The following is a 23224-nucleotide window of genomic DNA, read 5'->3' on the forward strand; positions in this document are numbered from 1 at the left end:
TAAAATACAGGCTACAGTCCCTGAGAAGTTATTACCAAAATGAAATGATCAACCTATTGGTTCCGCTTTTAGTGACCGGCATCTTCAGGACAAATCTTAAAACATATTTTGATCTCTTTCGGCAAATCAGCTTGCAAATTACCTTGCCCTTCCGCAAAAAAACACTAATCACTATGAAGCATAGCTAATGTTTGCATTAATGTAAACAAAGCCGAGATAGACAAAGAGAAAAACATCCCTTGTAAACAGTGTTCTAATAGATAAGTGAGGCTATTAATCAACTGCATATGATTTCACCTTTTGGTTTTATTTATTTTTTTATAAATAAAGATATATAAATAAATCAAGCATTCAGGCAACATGCAAAACGACTACAATAACTAGGGGTCTTTCAAGGAACAGAAAATTGAACACATAAGATTGCTTTGCTCAGCCCCTACAAGAGAACCTCTACTTTGCAGGGCTACTACAAAAATAGAAAATGCGACAAAATACAGGCATGTTGCAGAACAGAAGACATTCAAACTTTTCGAACAAAAAGACTGACAGAGTTGCACAAATGTTTACAACATATGCATATAACAGGTTCAAGAATGAAAAGAGGCACCTTGAGACATCTGACACTGGGCATGCTCTGGAGGCATCTCAGTGCGCACATGCTCTCTGCCAGGTTGGAGCAGCCTAGCCACAAAGACCTTGGCACAGAACACTGCAGGATGACAAAAAGGAAGGAAGAGATGCAGTTAGATGCCATAAAAACCATTTCACGCAGGCAACTAAAATATTAGTATAGTAACGCGGAAAGATTTTCTGAATGCTAGCTTTGTCAATGAGTAATGAATGCCAGTACAGGGCAAAATAGATGCGGAGGTCCTTTATGATCTAAACTTTCACCCATTTTGCACTCAAACGCCTTATCCTTGGTGATAACATGAAATGGGATGATCCTAAAATGAAGAGCAATTTGGTAACCATTTAGGAACTTTTCATAAATGTTGGGGAAAATGTTTTAATCAGAAGTAAATATTTCGGATTTTCTTTCAAATGTGGACAACTAAGCAATGAAGGGGGCATCACTGGCTCAAAAGAAAGCATTCACAGGTGGTATAAGCACTGTTTTTGTACTTCCCCCAAACTCCGACAGGCTGAATAGCTTCATAATACGTGTTTCAGGAGAGCTACTTTCTCGTTTTATATTGGTGTTTTGTTAACTTTTCACTATTTTCAACAATGCCAAGTACATTAGATAACCCCTTAAATAAGAACACCTTTAATGTATGCTCAGAGGGATAATAAACAGCTAAGGCAACTCTTATTATGCAGCTTCCTAGGCGCCACTTCTTGTTCAAATTCAGCTCAGTAGGAACAAATTAAATTTAATACAAATATGCATGAATATTAAACTTACCATTCATTGGTAACCAATGTGGTTTTACATTAAAGGATCAATCCCTAATTAGATTTTAGTACAAGGTAGGAGAAGGGAACCAAGAGGCAAAGTCAATGATCAATCTAATGATAGGAGCCTCTCCATTGTCAAAGCAGTTATTTTACCTTTGGTGAGAATCCCACAAACTTTCGGTGGACTAATTATATAAATACAATGCAGCAATTGCACAAACAAAAGCAGAGTCACAGTCATTTTTACGCCAACAGTTTTGACTGCTGCTGGAATAGACAAGGACAAATCTGAAACATGATACATTTGCCAAAGCTGTACCCGTAATAAAATGTTCTGGAACTAGATCAGACTTCAGTCTGACACTAGAAGATCTTGCACAGCCAGTCTAGAAGAGAAATGAGAAAAAGATTCCCTGGTGTTCTACTTCAAGTAAACTAGTAATAAGCCCAACAGCAGCTAGCAGTTGCAGACTGCTTCCAAGTTAAAGAACACCAACAATCCTCAAGTACAAACGTAATCTAGGCTTTAGAGCACGTTAGCCTTGGAAGCAACCTCTTATTCACATAAGCACACATAATACAAGCATCAAATGGTTTAAAATGAAAGATGTGGCAGTAATTGGAAATCAGGAAGTATTCTGCTTGCACCAGAACAGAATTTTCAGCATCGCAATAATATGAATGTAAAACACTGCACTCCATGCAAAAGATAATTCATATATACTTACTAATATAATATGGTACTGGATTTACTATTTTATATGTAAGCAAGGGGTACAAAGTAGAAATTCTTCAAAGAAAACCATAATGTAAACATCATAAACTACCTAAATAATATCAAGCCTTGCTTTAACAGAAAAACTTCACGAATAAGAAGATAGCAGTTACATTTTTTACAATGGTGGATACTGCGGGATGGTCTAGGTTAGCAAATTGCGTTATCATTCACTATACAATATATACAGATAACAATACCGCAGCACCCCTTCGCCTAGAATAAACACCCACAATGGTGCTTGAGAAGAGAAAGTACCTTTGAGTGGTTTCAAAACATAAATTGGGCTTCCAATCCACTTTAACAGTCCCTACTTAGTGAAATGTTTAGTTTTATCCACTGATGAGAATTTGGAAAATTGCAAAGAATGAAAGAAAAATAAAAACAAATACTACTTAAAGGACTATTAGGTTGTTCCTGTGAAGGAATGTAAACTGGTGAAACTCACCAACAGGAGCTACATCAATGGTACTAAAAAGATGTACAACCTTCACACCACACTGAGACAGAGAAAGCATGTTTTAAAGATCCACTAATTACACGGATAATGGTTTAGTCAACAGTTTTAATAACCATCGCCAGCCTTGTGTCAAATTGAGTTTAGCAGCCCCAGAAATAGTGTACTCTGCATTACAAATATAAAAAAAACAAAAATACATGCAAGATAACAAATCATACAAGTAGGAGATTAGGCAGTTGCACAACTAAAGCAAAAGTTCGGTAAAAGGGGTGCTGACCACATGCAACAGAGGGCAGATGAAAGAATCATTGGGATGGTGACTTAAGGAACAAGGGAGAACAAGTGATTAGAAACGAGCATTGGCACAGCCAATAGGTCTAATCTTTAAGCCATTTACTTTCCCAATAACTTTCAGCCATGCTGTCCAGCACTATGGATGCAACACAGTGTGGCTAAATAAGGGGGCAAAAACCAAAATCCTATTTTTTTATATGCTCCCTCATTACACATGTGCCTACAAAATGACCATTGTGTTATTTTTTTTATCTGCCAATCCAACTTGGAAAAGCAAGTTTTCTTTTGAAAGTGTGTGGTGGTTAGCAACATGTTTAGGTTTTGGGGATTTATATAGCCATGGCTGCCCAGGGGCTGTGTAGAGGTGAGGAGAGTGTCATAAGGAGCAAGACTAAGAGTCAATATGAAACAGCCATGTCTTAAGTTTTTTTCTGAAGCTGCGTTCATCTTTCAGCAGTCTCACTTACCTGGTCATAGAATTCCAGAGCTTCGGGACCAGGTGTGAGAAGGACCTTCCTTCCCATATTGACCTTTATCCTCAACGTCTTCATGAGGTGGTCTGAAGATGAAATATATGGGGAAATCAGTGTCCTAAGCAAGGCTGGGCCCCTTCCATTCATGGCTTTGTGAGCCAGGCAGAGGGATTTAAATTTGATCCTGGATTGGATGGGCAGCAAGTGAAGCTGTTTCAGGGAAACTTTCACGGACTCCTGTCTAGGTATTTTTAGAAGTAGCCTAGCGGTTGCATTTTGTGCAACCTGTTTACAACATATTTTGGGGAACCCAGATACAGGGAGTTGCCGTAGTCAAGACATGAGACTACCAAGGCCTGGACCATGGTGGTTCTCTGGGTCTGTTTCAGGATAAGTGTTACGATCTTACGGATCACTCAGAGTATATTAAAGCAGAACAGAGGTAAAGCATCTGGGGAGGGCTCAGAAGGAATAACGGGGCCAGCCGTGGCTGAAGCCACAGGGGTGCCATTAGCAAAATGGAGGGTGCAGGTAAGGGGGAAGCATCATGGTGGACATGAGGAGAAAATAGTTAAAAGGGAGAGCAATGTGGAGCATTGAGGGAAGGCGGAAAAGCTGACAGAGCAGTGTGGAGCTGCAAGGGGAAATAGTACACAGGAGATGAAAGTAACACTGGCAGGGGAGCACACAAGGGCTCGGGCATTATGGAGGGAAAACGAGGAAGAAACACATGGGTGAAAGACAGCAGAAAGGAGAAAGTAAGAGAAGCACTCGAGAGACAGCTGGAACCCATCCACTCTTCTGAACAGCTTAAAAAAGAAACTTAGTTCCTTAAGAACCAAAACAGGGAAATGTCCATGCTTCAGGAGAGGGAAAAAAAAATCAAGAAGAGTAAGTAGAAATGTAGTGAAGAAATAAGTACAGCGACGTGGCGATAGGTGACAATGTTTACCTCTTTGGCAAACGTTTGTTCTAAACGTAATTTGGCCTCCTTGTACACATCAGGTATGTGTTGACAATTTAGATCATGATCTTCGGGGAAATACTTAAAAATACGTTGTCCTTCTATTCCCAAAGTACTCCATAATAAAGCTTTCTTCCTTTCTGGTCAAATTTTTTCCCATCCAATGCCAGGATATGATTGTCAAAAGAAAATCAACCCACTCTTATCGTATGGTTGGGGTTCGTTCCCTGATCAGATTTTTTTTTAAAGCTGGAGAAACCACAATAAATGCTGACCACATTGTGAAACGTAAGACCAGTTCTTTTTTCATGTTTATACAGCGAGTGCACCAAGATCCTTTTCTCATACATCATATTGTGTGAGAAACACGATTACGATAACAGTTTTCCCTCTGGTAGACGTGTGAGAAGAGAAACAACCAAGATCTGGTTCCAGTAACTAGACAAACTATGTTGTTAGTAGAAATTGTTCTGCAAGACCCGAAAATAACAGGCAACCGGCTAGCACCACTCAGCATGTGTGCACCGGTCACAGTGGCCCAAAGTGGCCAAGCACATGCGCACAATATCCAGCGTGGCTGTGCTGTAGGTAACGATGTAAAACAGTAAATAATACTTCACTAATTACAGCTCGCCCCCAAAAGGCCTATAAAGCAGTAATGAGACAGGAAAAAGCTGTGTAAATGTACACATGGCTTAAATTCGCAAGGCCAACAATAGGACTAGTCTTTTGGATTTGCCAATGCTTCAAGAAGGTAATTTTGAACATCTGCAAAAAGAAACAAAACATCGGCAAATCCAATAAGTCTAATATGAATTCTAACAACCCCCCAAAAAAGAAAAACAAGACACACACATTATAACCCACTTCCTGTAGGGTAAAAAAAAAAAAGCTGCACCTATAAAACAGAATTCCTGTGTCTGCTGATTCAGACTACTTTCGTTCTATAAAATAATCCTTCATGCATTAAACTGCAATCACTGTATAGGAAGCAGAATGATTCACCAAGCTTTGGAATGAAGTGTGAGAAATACACCTCTGTGCAGAGCACAATCTCTGTTAAATATTTATAGGGTGTTGGTAACAAATGGTAAGAGAGACTGCTGCACTATCAGGCAAGCCTTTAAAAAACAAGCATTGGCAAAGCCAATAGGTTGAGCCTATGCAAGTGCTATTTATAGGCTTGGCCAATGTTTAAGCAGAGGTGCCCACCTGAGTGGCTGCTATTCAGCATGGCTAAAAGTTAGTAGGGTAAAGGAGAGTGTTGTAAAGTGGAGTGGAGCATTATGGAGTGCCGTACAGTTGAGTTGACTGGTATGGAATGAACGGTCATGGAGTACACTACAGTGTTGTGGAAGAAGTAGACTGTAAGGGTGTAAAGTTGAGGTGTAGAATGGAGTACAGTGTCAGAGTTCAAAAGTGTGGTAGAGTGGACTGGCAGTGTGTCGTGGAGTGGTGCAGAGTAGAGTGGCATACAGCACAGCGGAGTAGATTGTCAGAGTGGAATGGAGTAGTGTGTCAAATATTAGAGTAGAGTGGCACAGAGAGAGCTGCGTAGTGATTCATAGATTGGACTAGTGTCATAGAATAGAGAAGAGTGCCAGAGGAGCAGAGTTTAAAGAGTGGAGCGTTGTAGAGTGCAGTCGAGAAGAGTAGCACAGAGAAAAGAGTAGAGTAGCACGGAGAATCACAGAGAAAAGTGGGCAGTAACATAGAGGACGGTAAAGGGCGGCTTAGCCTGCAGCCGCATAGGGCGGAACAATGGTGTAGAGTGTAGTTGCATACAGTGGCATAGAGAGGAGTGGCAGAGTGCAGTTGCATAGAGTGCAGTGGCAGAATAGATTGTTTCCGAGTTGAGTGAAGAGGCGCAGAGTGCAGAGGTATAGAGTAGAATGTCAGAATACAGTGGTGCAGAGTATATTAGAGTGGCAGAGGGAATTGGCGTAGAGTGGATTAGCGTAGTCTAGTGGCATGGATGGCATAAAGCACAGTGGCAGTGTTGCAGAGTATACAGTCAGAGTGCAGTGGTGTATAGTAGAGTGGCGTGCATTGGTGTAAAGTGCAGTGTCGTAGAGTGCCTTGGCACAAAGTAGAGTGGTGTAGAGATGCAGAGTATAGTAGCGTGGAGTGATTTGGTGCAGAGTACATGGCTTTGAGTAAAGTGCTGCAGAGTAGGGTGGCAGACGGTAGCAGCGCGGAGTGGTGAAGGGTGCAGTCGTGCATAGTAGAGCAGTGGGGAGTAGACTGCATTGGCACAGAGTTGAGTGGTGTAGAGTAGAGAGACAGTGGAATGGTGTAAAATGGAGAGGCAGAGTGGAGAAAAAGATTTAAAGGCCTGTTTACAGAAAGCGAATTTGTGGAGAATGCGGTAAACAAGATGTGGGCAACGGGAGAGACGAACTAGAGCTGGACAGCCTAAAGCAAATAAAGCCAGCATATAGAAAGCTGGAGAATGTGAGTTACAAACCACAAAGCCAATGGTAAGGCATTCCTATGTCAAATTTCTGAATATCCCCAGATGCCTTTAGCAAACCAGACAGGTGCACTTTGTGGTAGGCTGGGACCTAAAACGCTCTCATCTATACACAAGTATGCATCATCCAGCTGCCAACGAGAGCTAAACTTATTTTTATAAAAAACATTAGACTTTTCTTGAGAATTACATCCAAATGCATGTATCCAGCGAGGTGGCAGCCACTTGTGCATACTTAACAATTCTGCAGTTTTTAATGGTTTATGCACAGGTATCACTTACATTGAGCCACTTATTGCACAGTCCTCACATTCTGCTCATTAATGGCTACCACACTTGTTTTTACCTATTTGTCATTTTGGAGTGGTTTAACATTTGCTTTGTATTTTACACAGAAATGTTCTTCATACATATATTCCAACTACTTAATAAATTTTAATAAAAAGCACTCACATGCCTTCTAGTCCATCTAAACATGTATGGTTTGCTGGGAAAATGAGACTCCAACTACATTTTATAAATATTTTTCAATAAACATTGTATTGTTTATTACACTTACTCAGTTTCCTGTGGGCTGTGCTGTTCTAAATGTTATCTGTAACTGACAGAACTAAGAAACCAAACTTAAACCAGGTCAGGACTGCTGACTGCAAATAACGAGGACCAGCATGTCTTCGGGAGTAATCATAGTCATCCCATTCCCACCTCAGTAGAACAACTTTATGCAATGACAAAAATGAGAACAACTGAACTGCAAGATTAATTATTTTTATGAATAGAGGTTGTGCTTTAGTTAATTTTAAGCACTAAGTCAAACTGTAGCCTTGCTTCAATATACACCTAATCTTTTAACAAACGTCGAAGATAAAAAATATCAGCACAATCTTGATACTCAGTCCTGCCAAGCGTCACGCAACAGGTGTGACAGTCACGCATTTCAGTGCAGTGATCCGCATCACCGCACTGAATGCATTTGTCACGCATTTTGCCACCTGTGCTGCCAGCGCGCCAGCAGCTCCCGCGTGCTCGGGCTCTGAGTTCTGAGACACTGCTGCTTTGCCCACTAGTGCCGAAACAGAAACCGAGACACTGCAGCTGAGCTCTCTGAGCTCATGAGCAGCCGCGCTACAATGTATCATTCTCTGCTCTGCCTGCGCTGCCAGAATCGAGTCCGACGCGGACGACTGTGTTCCTGTTGCCCTGGAAACTGCAGCGATTAGTGCAGTCTGCAGGGGGGCCGGCTGCCCGCTCATACAGCCTCAGAGCAGCTGTCAATCACTGGCGCACCACAGGGGCCGCCAGTATTATACATCCGAATGTGCCAGCCTGGGATGGGCCGGCGTCACGTCCGGAGGAAGCAGGAAGTTGAGCACAGTCCAGAAGCGGCAGGTGATTAGAGAGTGCAGGCAGGTTCTGTGCACACTCTCTCTCAAGCATGATCATGGCCACCCGCCGCGCCGCCCCTTGTGCAGCCCGCCCTGTTTCACTGTCCGGTGCCATCTGTGCCACCACTAACAGTTCGATCCCGGCTGGGACTCCGAGGAAGATGTGTGAAAAATCTTGACAATGGCCTCTGGCTCTATACAATCAATCTGATACGTCCACACGGCGTGAGTTAAACCTCACGAGTAGTGCATTGTGTGCTAGCCGCCATAGACCGGTTCAGCGTGTCATTTTAGCAACACTGGGGTGTTTTTAATTTTCGTTCAAACTAAATCACATGCAGGCCCGACACCCGAGAAAGTAATTTCTGTCACCTGGGCAAGCCTTCCGGAATGAATCCTAAGAAAACAGCTGCTGCGCTGGGCTAAATGAAACAGGACTTATAACGTAATAAATGCTGATAGGGACAACAAAGTCCATCAGTGAGGCTCTACACTTGCTGGAATAAAACGCGGGCAAGTTGTTTCGTTTTGAAAGTAATCGCAAAGAATCAAAGCAGAGACGTAAAGGTGCAGCCACTTACAGACTACAGGAGCACTGCCAGCAAGCACTCATGCTCTAAGTTGACCTCGTCACGTGCTGTTGCTGTACCATGTCCAGGCAGAGCCAAACTTGTGCCCCGGACTCCCCACTAACAGGATGAGTCTCATAGTGGGAGGCGGAGCAGGTGTCATAGGCTGAGGCAGTGCAGCACGGCTTGCTCTGATTGAAGAAGACACACACGCAGGCAATCTCCAGGGTCCCGCAGCAGCACCTCTTGGTGGATCATTCTATCAAGAGATTTAGTAAGTCATATTTTAATATAATGTACTCCTACCATTTAAAATGTTTATTACTAAAATGGGGAGGGGGCTCCAGCACAGCATAGCATAGCACCATGCAAATGGCACACTAAAGTTGTCTGTGTTGTAAATACAGGGCCATCTAAGGTGGGAGTTTTGTCAAATTAAACTAGTAGATGTTTTGATGCATTATTAGTTCAAAGGGTTTGATATCCTTGCTGGACAGTAAAAGCAGCTTGTTTTATTTTCACAACACTAAGACTTGCTAAGTGAAAGTAACAGATAAGTGAGGTTATTAAAGTTCCCGCTGGATAGAGGTCATACTGTTCTCGTGCTGATAATTTAGAAATTAAAAAATAGCTTAAAAAGCACCTGCTGCAGCGTATGACTTTCATGTTGTTGTACTAAGGAGTGTGTTTTCTGATATTTGTCGGTTTCTATGGACTTCACTGCGTGATTTTGGTTGCAAGAAAGTGTCACATTTAGTCACTGAATGTCTCTCATAAATCCACTGAATCTATGAAAATGTCACACAAGCAATCTGAAACATTAACAGCTATGCTTTAATGTGTGTAATTTCTGATATTTATATGTGCCCCTTGTCTTCATAGCTTGATTTGCTTGCGTGAAAGTGTCACTCATATTTGTGGAAATGTCACTCATAATTACACTGAAATTATGAAAATGTCACACATAGCCATCTGAAACCTTGGCAGCTATGGATACTATTAATGAATTTGAACACCTACAAGCAATTACACAGACTTACAAATCAAAATGTAAGTCTTTACTTTAAAAAACAAATTAAACTGCCTGAACATTATCGTTCTAGTCATTCTACTCCACACCATCTTTAAAGAGTAACCTTACACAATTTGACTAGCTAACCCCGAAATCAAGGCATAAGAAAGGAAGTACTAGACAACTCAATCCCTTTACTGTAGCATTTGAGCTCTGTGTTTCCAGAAACAACGGCAATACTGGCCAGCAATTGTGTAGTTGCTATTGTAGACCAAAGGCCACGGAGAGCAGTATGAGAAAAAAGCTAAACCCATAGCAGCAGCAATAAATCTAAGCTAATGAAGTGAAAGCATTCTCAAAATGCTAAGCAATCTTTTCTTATTGTGCAGAACAGGAGCCTGGTAGGAGGGAAAGGGAGGAGTGAGATGTTCGAGTATGCCTGATTTTAAAACTCTCATCCACCCCACTCCGTTGACTAGCAAATGAGTATTCTAGCAGCAAAACAGAGGTCTCATATTTAAACACATATCAATGACCAAAACGTATACACGAAGTCGTACAAGCAGGAATCCCTGTAGGAAAATGAACATCTTTTACTTAATCTATTTACAAGTTTTTAAAAAACACACAACCTGGCTGCATTGCATATCCCATCTACGTCCTTCAATAGGAGCTTGGCAGTGTTCCAAAATTCTGGATTCTGTCACGAGAGCCTGCCTTCTCATCTTACGATATTCCTTTGCAGGATTGCTCTAGTCTGCCTCATAACTCGTCACTTCTCACATGCACTGCTCTTTCCTCAAAGCAATCACTTTGAGCAAGACCATTCTAAACTCCTTTCCTCCTCGTCTCCAACCAGAACATACTCCTTGACCCCCTGTGTTGTCTTAACGCGGTGTACTATACACGTTTAATTCCCATGAAGATTAAACTAGGGTTCAACATGGTTTCCCTACACTAATTGTAATATCCAGCCTATTCCCCTTTCCTAGACTGCAACTTTTCACCCTAGTACATCTTTTGACAGTTTGTCACGTTCAATGAACTGCAGTGCAGCACTTGGGTACAAGGCTTGCCTGCCCTAATCTAGCTCCCATGCAAGTCAGCCTCCTTAACTCTCTTGACGCTTTACCCTCTCTCTCTCACGTTTACGCATCCTCTGCCTCGTCCGATCGGAACAGATTGGCTTATCTTTTCACAACAGCAGCACCTGTACGGATGCATTTTTAGGTCAAAGCCTACTAGGCAGCACAGCTAACGACATCTGGGACATACAGAAAGCTTCCCTGGGAACGCCTTCTGCCCTTTGTTTACCATTGGCTTTGTGGTTTGAAACTCACATTTGCTTCCTTTCTATTTGCTGTCTATTTGTTTTAGACTGACCAGCTGGAGTTCGTCTCTTCCCTTGCACAAACCTTATTTATTGTAGTCGTCCACCTGTGCGCGATGTATGTAGGGAGCGCTAGAGGAAGGTTGTACGCTATATTCCACTGTATGTCACTTCACTCTGTAACACTGTACACCACTCCACCTTACACCACGTTACACATCTCCAATCTATGTCACTCCAAAATAGGACGCTCTATCCCACTCCACAACACACTACTCCACTCTTCACCACCCCACGACACTCTTAAACGTGAATTATTTTTAGCCACGCTAGTGTAGAACATGGCCAAAAAGCTTTGGCAAAGCTTGTACAGGCATTGCCTATTGGCTATGGCAATGATAGTTTATTCTCAGAGTTACCACAGTTATTAACCTCCAGAGAATGGACAGAATATATCTGCCGGTCACCCTAGCTGTCGGTGCAAGCCTTAAATTACCAAGTCAACTTGCCCATTTCCCTCTTTTCTAGCTTACCTCTGTGTAACACAAGGAAAGGCCGCAGTCTTCCTTTTTGTGCGCCAGATAAGTATGCCACTTGCCCTCTGTCCAAAGATTCTAACCTCACACCCTCCCAGGCACTTTTCGTGTGATCTGCCTGACTTTTAAAATTCTTTATTTGTTTTAACTCGTCCTCCAGTATTTCTGCCCTTGACACTATACGTCCCCATGTCAACCACTCCCACACCTTCTCTTCCTCCCCTGATGTTTCGCTATACCTCTGTACCCTTGCTTTCCTACAACACAGTTGTGTTTTGTTACCCCCCTCAGTATTACTGCTCTGTGTAAATACTGAAGACTTACAGAATGACAGTGTTCCTTTCTATTGTGCTTCAGACTAGACTCACACGGTTTCCAACCAATGTAAATAATAGACGTTATTATCACTTAATGAAAACTGCATTCAGTTCACTCACGAAGGAGGAGTCTACCGTGCAGGATTCTATGCCATGACTGCAGATCACATAACATGTAAGCTGTGAGCCTTTACTCGCTGACCCAACTTGCCAGTTTGCTGAGCTGTCTCCTTTTATACTGTGCCTCTTTGTAACAAGCAGAGGGTGTGGTGTTCCCATTTATCCCTCAATTCGGTCGACCACTATTCCTCCTTTAGATGGTCTATCCTTGCACTTCTTTGCAGTGTACTCCATTACCTCTGGCCTTTATTTCTCACTAGTTTTGTTTCCCCTCACTTCTATCAGTATTTCTTTACCATACCATTAAAACTTTACATCCTCATTGCCAACGTATGTCATATCCTCTATTCCCTTGAAGGTCATCCCTACCTCTGAACTCCTGCCCTATGGCAGGCCATTCTCCCTCACAGCACCATTATTTCCCCAGTATAGCTACCTGTTAATCTTCCTCGAAAACTTCATAATTAATGTCAATGTCAGGTTTTGTTGATTTAGTGTTCATTTATCACAATTGTCGCTAATGCCAATTTAATAGCACTCTATGTATTGTCCTGGAAAGGATGGAAGGTAGCATATACCCCGTTAGGATTTAAGTTTGTGACCTGCAGGTCACTCCGCAAACAGCAGCGAGCCTCAACTCACTCAGACTTCTTGTCCATCTGACTCTTCTCTTTTGTACCCGGACTCACAAGGAAATACCAGGGTCTACCCCTGGTCTGCCTAATCAAGTCTTCCTCATCTACATGCAGTTTTTAAAACACATTTCCTACCACCTTATTTCCCCCCGTGACGGTAGTAATTCTGCCCTTCACCGAGACATCGCACATCCTCTGCATCAGCCTATCTCCTGAACCCTTTCAATAAGGTTTTTCCGTGTCACCCTAATTTTTCTGCCTGCGCCTTTTGTCAGGCCCTTGCTCCTATAATGCACCCATCACTATACTCCAGAAAGCTCCCCCATAAGCCTCGTCAGTTGTCACCAATGAAATGTCTGGCTGCACGGCTTGACTCTGCCCATTCCGTCAGCCCCCATACTCCCAGTCTGCTGGTTCTCCTTTTGACTAATGCAAAAGAGTCTCATTTGTTGCTCTTCTCTTTCTGGCTCGACTCTCACAGGTTAATCTTAAGTGCCAGTTCCATATACAGGGCTATAAACTTACTGGCTGCCCCATTATAGTGCGGAAGTGGACACTTTCATCCCTGCCCTGCCCCAAGCAACTTGGTGTTAATTCTGTCCAACATGATCAACCCATGCATTGTACTAAACAAACTACCAGTTTCAAAGGCTGCCTGTCTTCACTTAGCATTCTCTCTCTATTTGCTTCACCTGCTAAAAGCTAAGCTCATTCCTCAGCTTTATTCTACTTGCATTTTGTTTCTACCCATTAACACCGTGGCATCCTTATTTACAAGTGTGGGTTTCTTACTGAAACATATTTTCCATTATAATTTTACATATACTGCACCTTCGTGATCATTAAGCCTCTTCAACTTTGACATGGGACGCTCATGACCGCATGCCTGGTTACCCAGGTGGCAGTTTGCAGGAATGATGGAGTGCAGGAATGAAAGATGGAGTTGCTGATTGGAGCCTGAAGTGAGAGTGTAATGGAGACCTATTGAAGTTGTGGTAAAAGCGATGGGGAGGTGAAGCCTATACTGTGAAAGAACAGATGAAAAGAACAATGGACATTATGGCAAAGGTATGAAGCTATGGTATAGGAAACAAAACCAGTCTACAACATATGGAGTAAGAGCGGTGTGTTTTAATAGAATACTGTAATAGTTTGCACAGCTAATCACGGAGTGGTTGGGAGCCAAGGAGGACAACGTAGGCTTCTAATGACTCTGTTTCAGGCTATCTAATTGATTTAGGCAGAGAGTGGGACAAGGGAAAGAAGATTACTGTAGCACTTTGCCCATTGGACATGTACGCACATTCAAGATTTCCACCCCTGCAGAAGTGAGAGAGAGAGAGAGAGAGAGAGAGAGAGAGAGAGAGAGAGAGAGAGAGAGAGAGAGAGAGAGAGAGAGAGAGAGAGAGAGAGAGAGAGAGAATAGGAGGGCTTTATTTTGGTCAAGTCAATAAAACAGCTTTTCACGCAGATGTTTGCTGTCTAAGCAAGTGAAACTTTATGCCCAGTAAGCCAATTATGATATTACACTGACCCAATAGACCCCTCTTTTAACAAGCATTTACAATGCAATGGTTTTGCCTTTGTTAAAGTTAGAGCGATTGGCATTGCTCTTGACATTATTTTTATTTATGTTTTTTTTTTAACATAAATAAATGGCATTGTCATTTACAATGCCACTAGCTTTATCTCTTGCAAATGACACACACCAACACCCACAGAGAGCCCCCCAACACACACAAACCCCCCCCCACACACACACCCACACAGAGCCCCCCCACACACAGCCACACAAAGCCCCCCACACACACCCACACAGAGCCCCCCCACACACACACCCACACAGAGCCCCCCCACACACACACCCACACAGAGCCCCCCACACACTGCGAGCCCCACCCCACACACTGTGGGCTCGCTGCGAGCCCCCCGCAGGCAACAGAGGCACGAAAACAGGGTCACAAGCAAGCAACAGGGTCACAAGCAAGCAACAGGGTCCCAAGCAAGCAACAGGGTCCCAAGCAGGCAACAGAGGCACGTAAAGAGGGCCACAAGCAGGCAACAGAGGCACGAAAACAGGGTCCCAAGCAGGCAACAGTGGCACGAAAACAGGGTCCCAAGCAGGCAACAGAGGCACGAAAACAGGGTCACAAGCAAGCAACAGGGTCACAAGCAAGCAACAGGGTCCCAAGCAAGCAACAGGGGCACGTAAAGAGGGCCACAAGCAGGCAACAGAGGCACGAAAACAGGGTCCCAAGCAGGCAACAGTGGCACGAAAACAGGGTCCCAAGCAGGCAACAGCGGCACGAAAACAGGGTCCCAAGCAGGCAACAGTGGCACAAAAACAGGGTCCCAAGCAGGCAACAGTGGCACAAAAACAGGGTCCCAAGCAGGCAACAGTGGCACAAAAACAGGGTCCCAAGCAGGCAACAGTGGCACAAAAACAGGGTCCCAAGCAGGCAACAGAGGCACGAAAACAGGGTCCCAAGCAGGCAACAGAGGCACGTAAAGAGGGCCACAAGCAGGCAACAGAGGCACGTAAAGAGGGCCACAAGCACTGGTGATGGCAGACATACCACTTCGGACTCCAGCAGCCAGGTGCCAACCAGTGCCTCAGTGCCACACCCTGCGAATCACTTACTGCCTCCCCGTGCATTAAAGCAATGCGCAGTACAATGCTCTAATATAAATGTCCAAATAAAACATAAAATAAAAAAGGCATCATATTTTAAAGAGTAAAACACCCACAACTCACGTGAACAGACGAGTCTCTCAGACAACCCACGCACAGCACAAGCAGGGCACAGGCATACACAACACACAACAGCACTTACAGGCCCACACGACTCTCAAACACACAGACAGTGCAACACTCGCAGAACATAGACAGACACCACAAAGAACAGCACACCCCACAGACCCACATACAGGACCATCAATATATTACACCACCTGGTGACACGTAGGAAACAGGACATAGACAAAAAACAGCACAAAACACACACAGACAACCCATCCGATTTAGAGGTAGCATATACAGACAACACAACGAGATGCACACTAGACACACAAATCAGCAACATGATGCAGACCCCTGGTGTACAATTCAGATTTACACAAAACAGAACACACGTAATGCAAAACGCTGGGTGGCACAAAGCTTGTTTCCACAGACACCACTGATGCTGAGACCCCGCCCCCACCCCTTCCCCATCTGGCAGCCTCCATGGTAGGTTCCAGCAGTGCTGGGTGGCACGTGGCTTGTTCCCACAGTCACCGTTGGTGCTCACAGAAGCCCCCTGCCCGCCTCATGTGGTAGGTTCCACCAGTGCTTGGTGGCACAAGGCTTGTTACCACAGACACCGCTGCTGCTCAGAGAAGCCCCCCCCCCCCAACCTACCTCATGTGGTAGGTTCCAACAGTATTGTGTGGCACCAGGCTTGCTACAACAGACACGCTGCTGCTCAGAAAGCACCCCCCCCCCCAACGCGCAGCCTCGGGTGGTAGGTTTCAGCAGTGATGGGTGTCACAAGGCTGGCTACTACAGACACTAACAAGTGGCTGTATCACAGTGTCAGACATCGCTGCCCCATGCACAGGTGATGGTGGCTATAGACGCGCCCTGCGCTGTCATAACAAGAAGCGGAATCTACGTCAGTCACTCGGCTGTGGTACCACGATGCCCAAGGTCACGCGGTGGATCGTCGTAAGTGGCAGCTCACTGGGACTGCTACAGTGAGGGGTGGGCCAAACCGACCCCACCACCGCGGCTAGTGAAGGAGCGAACTGGGCCGGATTTTACCCCTTCTCATAACCACCCCCGGGACGAGAGTTCCGCACATGGTAATCCCGCTTTTATGGGGTTGTGGACGATTTGACGGAAATGGTCCGTGGTCGCTCCTCATCTGCAAGGCAGCGGAAGCAGTCACAGCGCAGTGAACTTCCCTAATGGTTGAGGTGAAAGTGCTGTGTCCACTTCCTGTTAGAATGTTCCAGACACTCTTTACCGTAATGTTGCTACACCCCAAGGCTCGAACATTGGCCGAAGATGGCCCGAATCTATTTTGCGGCTAATTCAGCGTTTACGGGTTCCCTGGCAGGCGCAGCATGCACCCCCCTCTTGAATTGCCACCCCCTACCCGACTCGGGGTTGGGGGGTGGGATATGGTCCTCCTCTGTCGTGGTTAACCGGGGGAAGGGAGAGAGTAGCGCTCTTACCTGGCATGGCCGGCCGGCTAGCTGTGCTGGGTGGGCATGATCTTGAGCCCGTTAGCGCTGGGTCGGTTAGCGCTCGATAGTCAGGTGCTCTTCGGCCATCCTGGGTACCTGGTGTGGCCATGATCCACGCGGGGGACCGGGCGGTGGACATGGTGTACCTTTTCTCCACGCTTGGTGCAGCTCTGCGTTCCTCTCCTGACCGAGGCGCCGCTGCCTGTCGCTTTTGAGAGCCCCGTCCCCTCCCTCGGGCTGGTTTGTGCCTCGCTGTGCTGGGGTTTAGTGGTGCATGCTTCATTGCGAGCAATCGGGTGGGGGGGGAGCAGGAACAGACACACACGGACAGGCACGGAGAGCGGAGGGGGGCGGGAAGACATAAGGCAAGAACAAGAAACAAGAAAAGCGGGAGGGGGCGGGAAAGGGGGAGGAGAGACGCCGACGACGGCCTTGGAGCAGGAAGGCGGCCATGAGGAAACAAGCGGGAGGGGGCGGGGGAGGAGAGACGGAGCACGAAGGAAGACGCTGACGACGGAAGGCAGGTGCCGGCAATGCCGGACCAGACTCGGGGGCGTTCCCGGCGTCGCGTGACGTCGGCAAAAGCCAAAGAATGTCGGGAACGCCCCCGTGTCTGGTCCGGCATTGACGGACAGGCCCCTCATCCAATGGCTAGGCTCCATTTACGGAGCCAGCCAATGAATGACGAGGGCCGAACCAAAGCACACTACAGTTCTCATCAGGTTTTCGCCTGCGCCGAAAAAGATGCGCAGAGCGCATCTTTTTGGCGAGGCAAAACCTAAAAAGGTAGAAGGACAACCATATTCAAGGTTCTCTCGCTGTCATCACACTATTCTTAATTTACACCTAAACAATTTATCAACCAGATACATTTTTCTAAATTTAGTGATCCAATCGCTTTCATCATTGTCTCTTAAGGATTGATGTTTTTACATAATATTTATTTTAATGTTATTCTGGTACACACCATATCTTAGGGGCAGATAAATTAAACCTCATGTGACAAACACAAGTCTTAATCATTTTTAACAAAAGCCATAATTTACACACCTTGTATAAAACAAGCATTTGCAATGCAATAGGCCTCGCATTCACACAAGCTTGAGCTATTGACACTGCAAATGACAATGCCTTTTATTTTTGTTTTCCTTTTTAAAACAAATAAAGGTGTGAAAAGCAGCGAGTCTTCTAAGACCCCCATGCTGCCCAGTGGCAGGGTCCCACCTATAATTCATCTTGGGTTTGTTACCAAAATAATGAGGCAAGCGCTGGAAACTGGAAGACAAGAAAAAGGTTTATTACTCTTCAGAGGAGACCACGTCAACTGCAGACACCGAGATGTCTGAGGGAGGTGTTCTGCTGGCAACTCCTTCTGGCTCTTCCTTTTATACAGGTTTGACACAATGCATTTGTTTTATTTATCCTGGTTACAAGCTTAGAGTCTCCGCCCCTGGCAGGTTTGTCACACAAGCCCAACATTGTTCCATCAATATGGTTACACCAGCCAACATTAATTCTCCTCCCACCCAGGTCAAAATAGACAATCTAATCTTGCAGCTGGACCTTGCTTCAGGGTCTAAAACATATGAGACCGGCCAGATCTAAGAGTCCGTTCTGTTGATAAAAACAGGTCCCATTGTTGGCAAAACCAAGTCTTGCTGTGTGCAGTGCAATAAACCATGTTTGCAAAAGTCTGTTTGATATTTGGACCCCGTTTGTGTAAGGGTTGCCATGGGTTTGCCTGTAAACAGAGAGGAGAGGAAAAATTAGTTTGTGGCAGCAAGTTGATGTTTGTCGTGGCAATAGTTTATAGCCCCCAGCTCACACACCAGGTTGGTCAGAGGCATGCTAGTAAGGGCAGGGTGAAACAAAAAGGTGACCAACGGAATACAAAACGGCTACGATTGATCAGAATGCCTGCAGTTTATGTGCACGTAGGAACTTCCATCAGACAAGGTGGCGCAGGTAATGTTTATGATCGTCGTTTCGCTTTTAACAGTCGCTCGCCCCTTTGAACATAACTAGCCAGCTTATCAATCTATTACGATCTCCATTATGTCCTGTATCTCTTATTCATACATTACTCTCATTTTTGTTAGCCAAGTGTCCATAGTCTTAGGGCGCAATGTACTTCTGCAAAGAGAACCCAAAGGTGGTATACAGTGTACACCCAAACAACAACCACATATTGCCAATACTGGGACCAAGAGAAACATTGATATTATCCAGCCCCAGTCCTTCAAGATGCCCCAAAGCCAACTTCCAATTGTCCAAGTCTCTGATCCTTGATGAATTTCTGAAGACAGCCTGTGGAGATGTTCGATTGCTTCATAGACAGAGGGAGAATTATCAGGGATGTATATGCAACTGGCACCGATGATGCGACATGCTCCTCCACAGTCCGCTAGTACCACGTCCAGCACCATGCGGTTTAGTAGCTTGAAGCTCAGCAGTGTTTCTGGTGAGGATGCCAGCTGTGACGTTCAGGGTGGTTTCTACTGCTTGAGACAGATGTCTGATGGCTCGGCTGTTTGCCATCGGACCTCATAGCGGGACGAGCCCTTTTGCTGCGTCGAGGAACTGTGATGAGGCAGAGTCTGCTTGATCAGTGTCTTTAGAACGCTTTTCTCGATGATGCTCTGCAGGGGCTGAGTAGGTTGGTGGCAAAACAAAGGCGATGTAGCACGTGCCCCCCAGTTTCTTGGGAGCCAGGTGTAGGCTTTGGTTCCACAGACAAAGTACATATTGGGTGATGCAACAAATGCTGGAGGGTTGGCAGTGTTCAAAGTCCTTACAATGTTACAAGTGCTGTGACCCACACTCTTAGTCCCACGGCCTTCAATGCACACAAGGCCATAGACGTTCACCACAGATAGGGCTACAGTCGGTGTTGCAGCAGTTCTTTTCTTCAGGAAGGAAAATGTGGCTCCGACAGGATTATTGAACACTTGTATTTCCACTCGTTCGTTGGAGGGAACATTCATTGGGATTGTCGCATTGGAGGTGTGAGGGCAAGAGGGAGCGGCTGTTCTTCCTGTTTTGTTCAGCCAGAATTTGTTGTAGAACTGAGATTTTTGTCCCATCGAAGTGGCATTGTCTTTGTAACTTTCTTGTAGGAGCATCATCCAGGCAAGCCAAGATCCGTGAACAGAAAAGGGTGAAGGAATGAAAGGGATGGAATGTTCAGTGGCATGTGGTAGCAGCCCACAGACCCAATAGTTAGTGGCAAGATTGTGTTGGTGCAGCATTTGCACTAAAGAATTATTCCAGAATTTCTTTGCGTCGTTCTCGGAGATGTGGCGACAGTGATACCAGATAATGTTCTTTCTTGGTGGTTGGTTGCATGGTGGGCGACATTGTTCTGTATGCAGGTGCATTCTCGTCAATAATCTAGAGTGTGACCATTAGCAGGAGGCAGGTGAGAAATGATGCTACAAGTGCAATTGTCTTTGTGCTGTGCAGGTTGGCATTCTCGGTGTCTTTGCGGTTGCTCTTCAGGTGTTCAGTTTCTTCCATCATCTTCGAGGAGGTCACCAACTGTTAGGACCACAGACTTGTCTGGTGCTTTTCCTGGTAGCGTTGTTTGGCTGTGATACCGATCTGAGACTCTGACTCAGTTAGTGGCCTGGTTGTTAGAGCTCCCCCTTTTCGTCGATCTTGGGTTGTACCCTTCCTTGGATGGCACCGTGGGGTCAGGAAATTCAGACAGTTGGAGGGTGTCTTCTTGTGGGTAGCAACTCAGAGCTGGTCGGTCCTTTGCGAGTACTTACTCTTGCACCTCCACCTCTTCACAGGTTGCCAGCGTTGGAGGGACTTTCTTGCAGTGATGGGCGTGCAGCCAGTTTCGATTACGTGTTGTCGTAATCTGTCTGTTGGTACTGATTCTGCCTGGGATAGTCAAATGTGTTCACTCTTCCTAGCCTTTCCTCGCTTGCTTCACTCGCATACCTACTCCCACGTCCTCTTCCTCTCTGTCCACTTGCTATTTCCCTCGCCCCTCTGCCCCTACCAGCTCCTAACAAAGCGGGGCATTGGGATTTCCAGTGTCCATATTCTTTGCAAAATGCACATTGATCCAGTCCTAGGTCTTGGCGTCCTACATATGATGTTGATGGATTGTTCCTAGGAGGCTGTACTCTAGGGGTACTCTGCTTGTTTCCTCCCCTATATTGCTCCCTTCCTGTATTCGCCCCCTGGAGTTGGGCTATCATTTCCCTTTCCTTCACTTCCTTCTTTTTCCTTTCTGTAGCCCTGTCATTTTCGTTTCTCTGATGCTCTTAGTACTGGGCCATTTGGAGAATGGTCGCCGGTTTAGATGCCTCCCAACTACTTTAGCTGGCTTGTAGTTTCTGGGATACATCTGGCAGTAGTCCTTTGACGTAGTCCTGCACAAATAAGTGGTGTCCGGTTGCGGTGGACATGTTTTGTCCACTGTAAATCGGAGAACACAATTTCAAATCTGGAGAAATATTCCGAGACATCCTCTTGTGGTTTCTGGCGGCACGCGGTTACTACGGACCAGTCTATCTTTTTCTCTGGGCTCAGCGTTTTCACTTTCTGCACTATTTTGTCAGGGAGGTCCAATATTGCTTTAACCGGTTTCTGACCAGTGTTCCGCTGTTTATCTAGTATGTGGAGTTGTTCCCAGGTATGACCCAGCAGTTCGGTATGGTCTACTTTCCTAATCTGTTTACACACATCTGCTGGCAAACATAACCCGAAGAGCAAGTCTATGTCTGCAAGTGTCATTATTGTCGATCCCAGAACGGTACCTAGCTCAGTGTAAAAGGTGGTGGATTTCTTTGGTAAATCCGGTAAAGATTTACGGAACGTCAAAATGTCCTGTCTGTCCCATGGCTGGTACACCCAATTGTAGACCACCCTTCCTCTAGCATCTTGATGGTTCATATTGTCATGAGTCCCTTGTCCTCTAGGAGGTACCCAGTTAGGGGCAGCTTCTTTAATTGGCATCATGCTATCCGGTTTTTCCACCGGGGGTCCTGCTATCTTAGTTGTCCTGTCCCTATCTATCTGTCCATGTTCTATGAGGTGACGCAATACTTCTAGTGTGGATGAGAATAGTTCTGCAACATCGTTGTCAACTTCATCTCCGATGTCTACCTTCCTATAGAGAGCCACTAGTCTCTCGGGCCCTACATCTTGGTATTTCTCTTCATATGCAGTAAGGGTGTGGTAACAGACGTACAATAAAGTATTGTTTGTGGTTTTCAACATAGGAGTTACATATGTCAGTTACATATTCTTCTGTTTCTTTCCCATCTATGAGGGTTTTAACTATTTTATCAATGCCTGCTCGCTCATTTTTACTTCATCGCGGGACCCTGGGCGCTCCTATTTCTTTTGTTCCTACCTCTACTATTGCATCCCTTGATGAGGCATTTGGTGTGGGTGACTGGGAGCAGAGGCAGTGGAGACTGAGGCGATCGTGCCATCTCCAGCTATACTTTAGGGGTCCTGGCATTGTACTACGGGCATAAGGGGGGTGGCATGCATAGCATTGGGGGTCCTAACAATAAATCATCATCTACCCTCTGTTTTGCTGGCAACTCGGGGTAAAGAGTTGAGGGCGTTCTAACAGGGCATTGACCTGATATTTTTAGGGCTCGCCTGCTGATGCGCTTCTGCGCATCGCTGGCGAAGCTCTATTACGGCTTATCCAGTGTTGATCCACCACTGGCGATTCCACTGGCGATTTCTTCAAGTGCATGTGCTTTTTAGGTCATTGCGCAAGCGCAAGCCCTAAAAAGCTCGTGCACAATGCCACCAGCCGCCTGCCTGCCTGCCTCGCATTACCAGATCAAAGGCAGCCCAGCCCCCCTCCCACAAGCTTCTCAGCGTGTGCTCTGCCTCAGGCCTGCATTTCTCCTCCCCTCGGGCAAACAGATAGCCGCAATAACACCCTCCCTGCTCAGCTTTTTTTTCTCAATTTCTCCCCGTCTACACTTCCCATTAGGAGCCCTTCCTCCCCCAGATAATCTATCTCCATAAGAGATAAGCAGCTCTTCCACCATCTCAAACCCGTATTAGTGCTCCTCACTATGCATGTTTTTACTTAGAAAATCAGCACAATGCAGCAGTGTGACATCAAGCCAGGTTCATCGACATCACTTCAAAAGTAAAGTTTTTATTCCCCATTTCCTCTTCAAGAAAGTGACTGCGCATCAGCCTCTACGGATCAGAAAGCGGAGCCCCTCCACTGACCGGGCTGCGAGTCAAATGGCCATGTTTC

At 45.4% G+C, this 23224-nt stretch overlaps 1 protein-coding gene across 2 annotated transcripts in view; it reads right to left on the reverse strand.

Moving 5' to 3' along the window:
* FBXW11 (F-box and WD repeat domain containing 11) overlaps positions 1 to 23224 on the reverse strand; it is a 609511-nt gene that overhangs the window by 569863 nt on the left and 16424 nt on the right. The window contains exon 2 of one of the 2 annotated variants that reach the window (XM_086931440.1): positions 608 to 709. The exons of the other annotated variant lie outside the window; for it this stretch is intronic. Coding sequence (XP_086787566.1) covers positions 608 to 709 — 102 coding nt within the window. The remainder of the gene's footprint in view (positions 1 to 607; positions 710 to 23224) is intronic. 2 annotated transcript variants of the gene reach the window in all.

The sequence above is a fragment of the Lissotriton vulgaris genome, chromosome 7, assembly GCF_964263255.1.
Source record: "Lissotriton vulgaris chromosome 7, aLisVul1.2, whole genome shotgun sequence".
NCBI lineage: Eukaryota > Metazoa > Chordata > Amphibia > Caudata > Salamandridae > Lissotriton > Lissotriton vulgaris.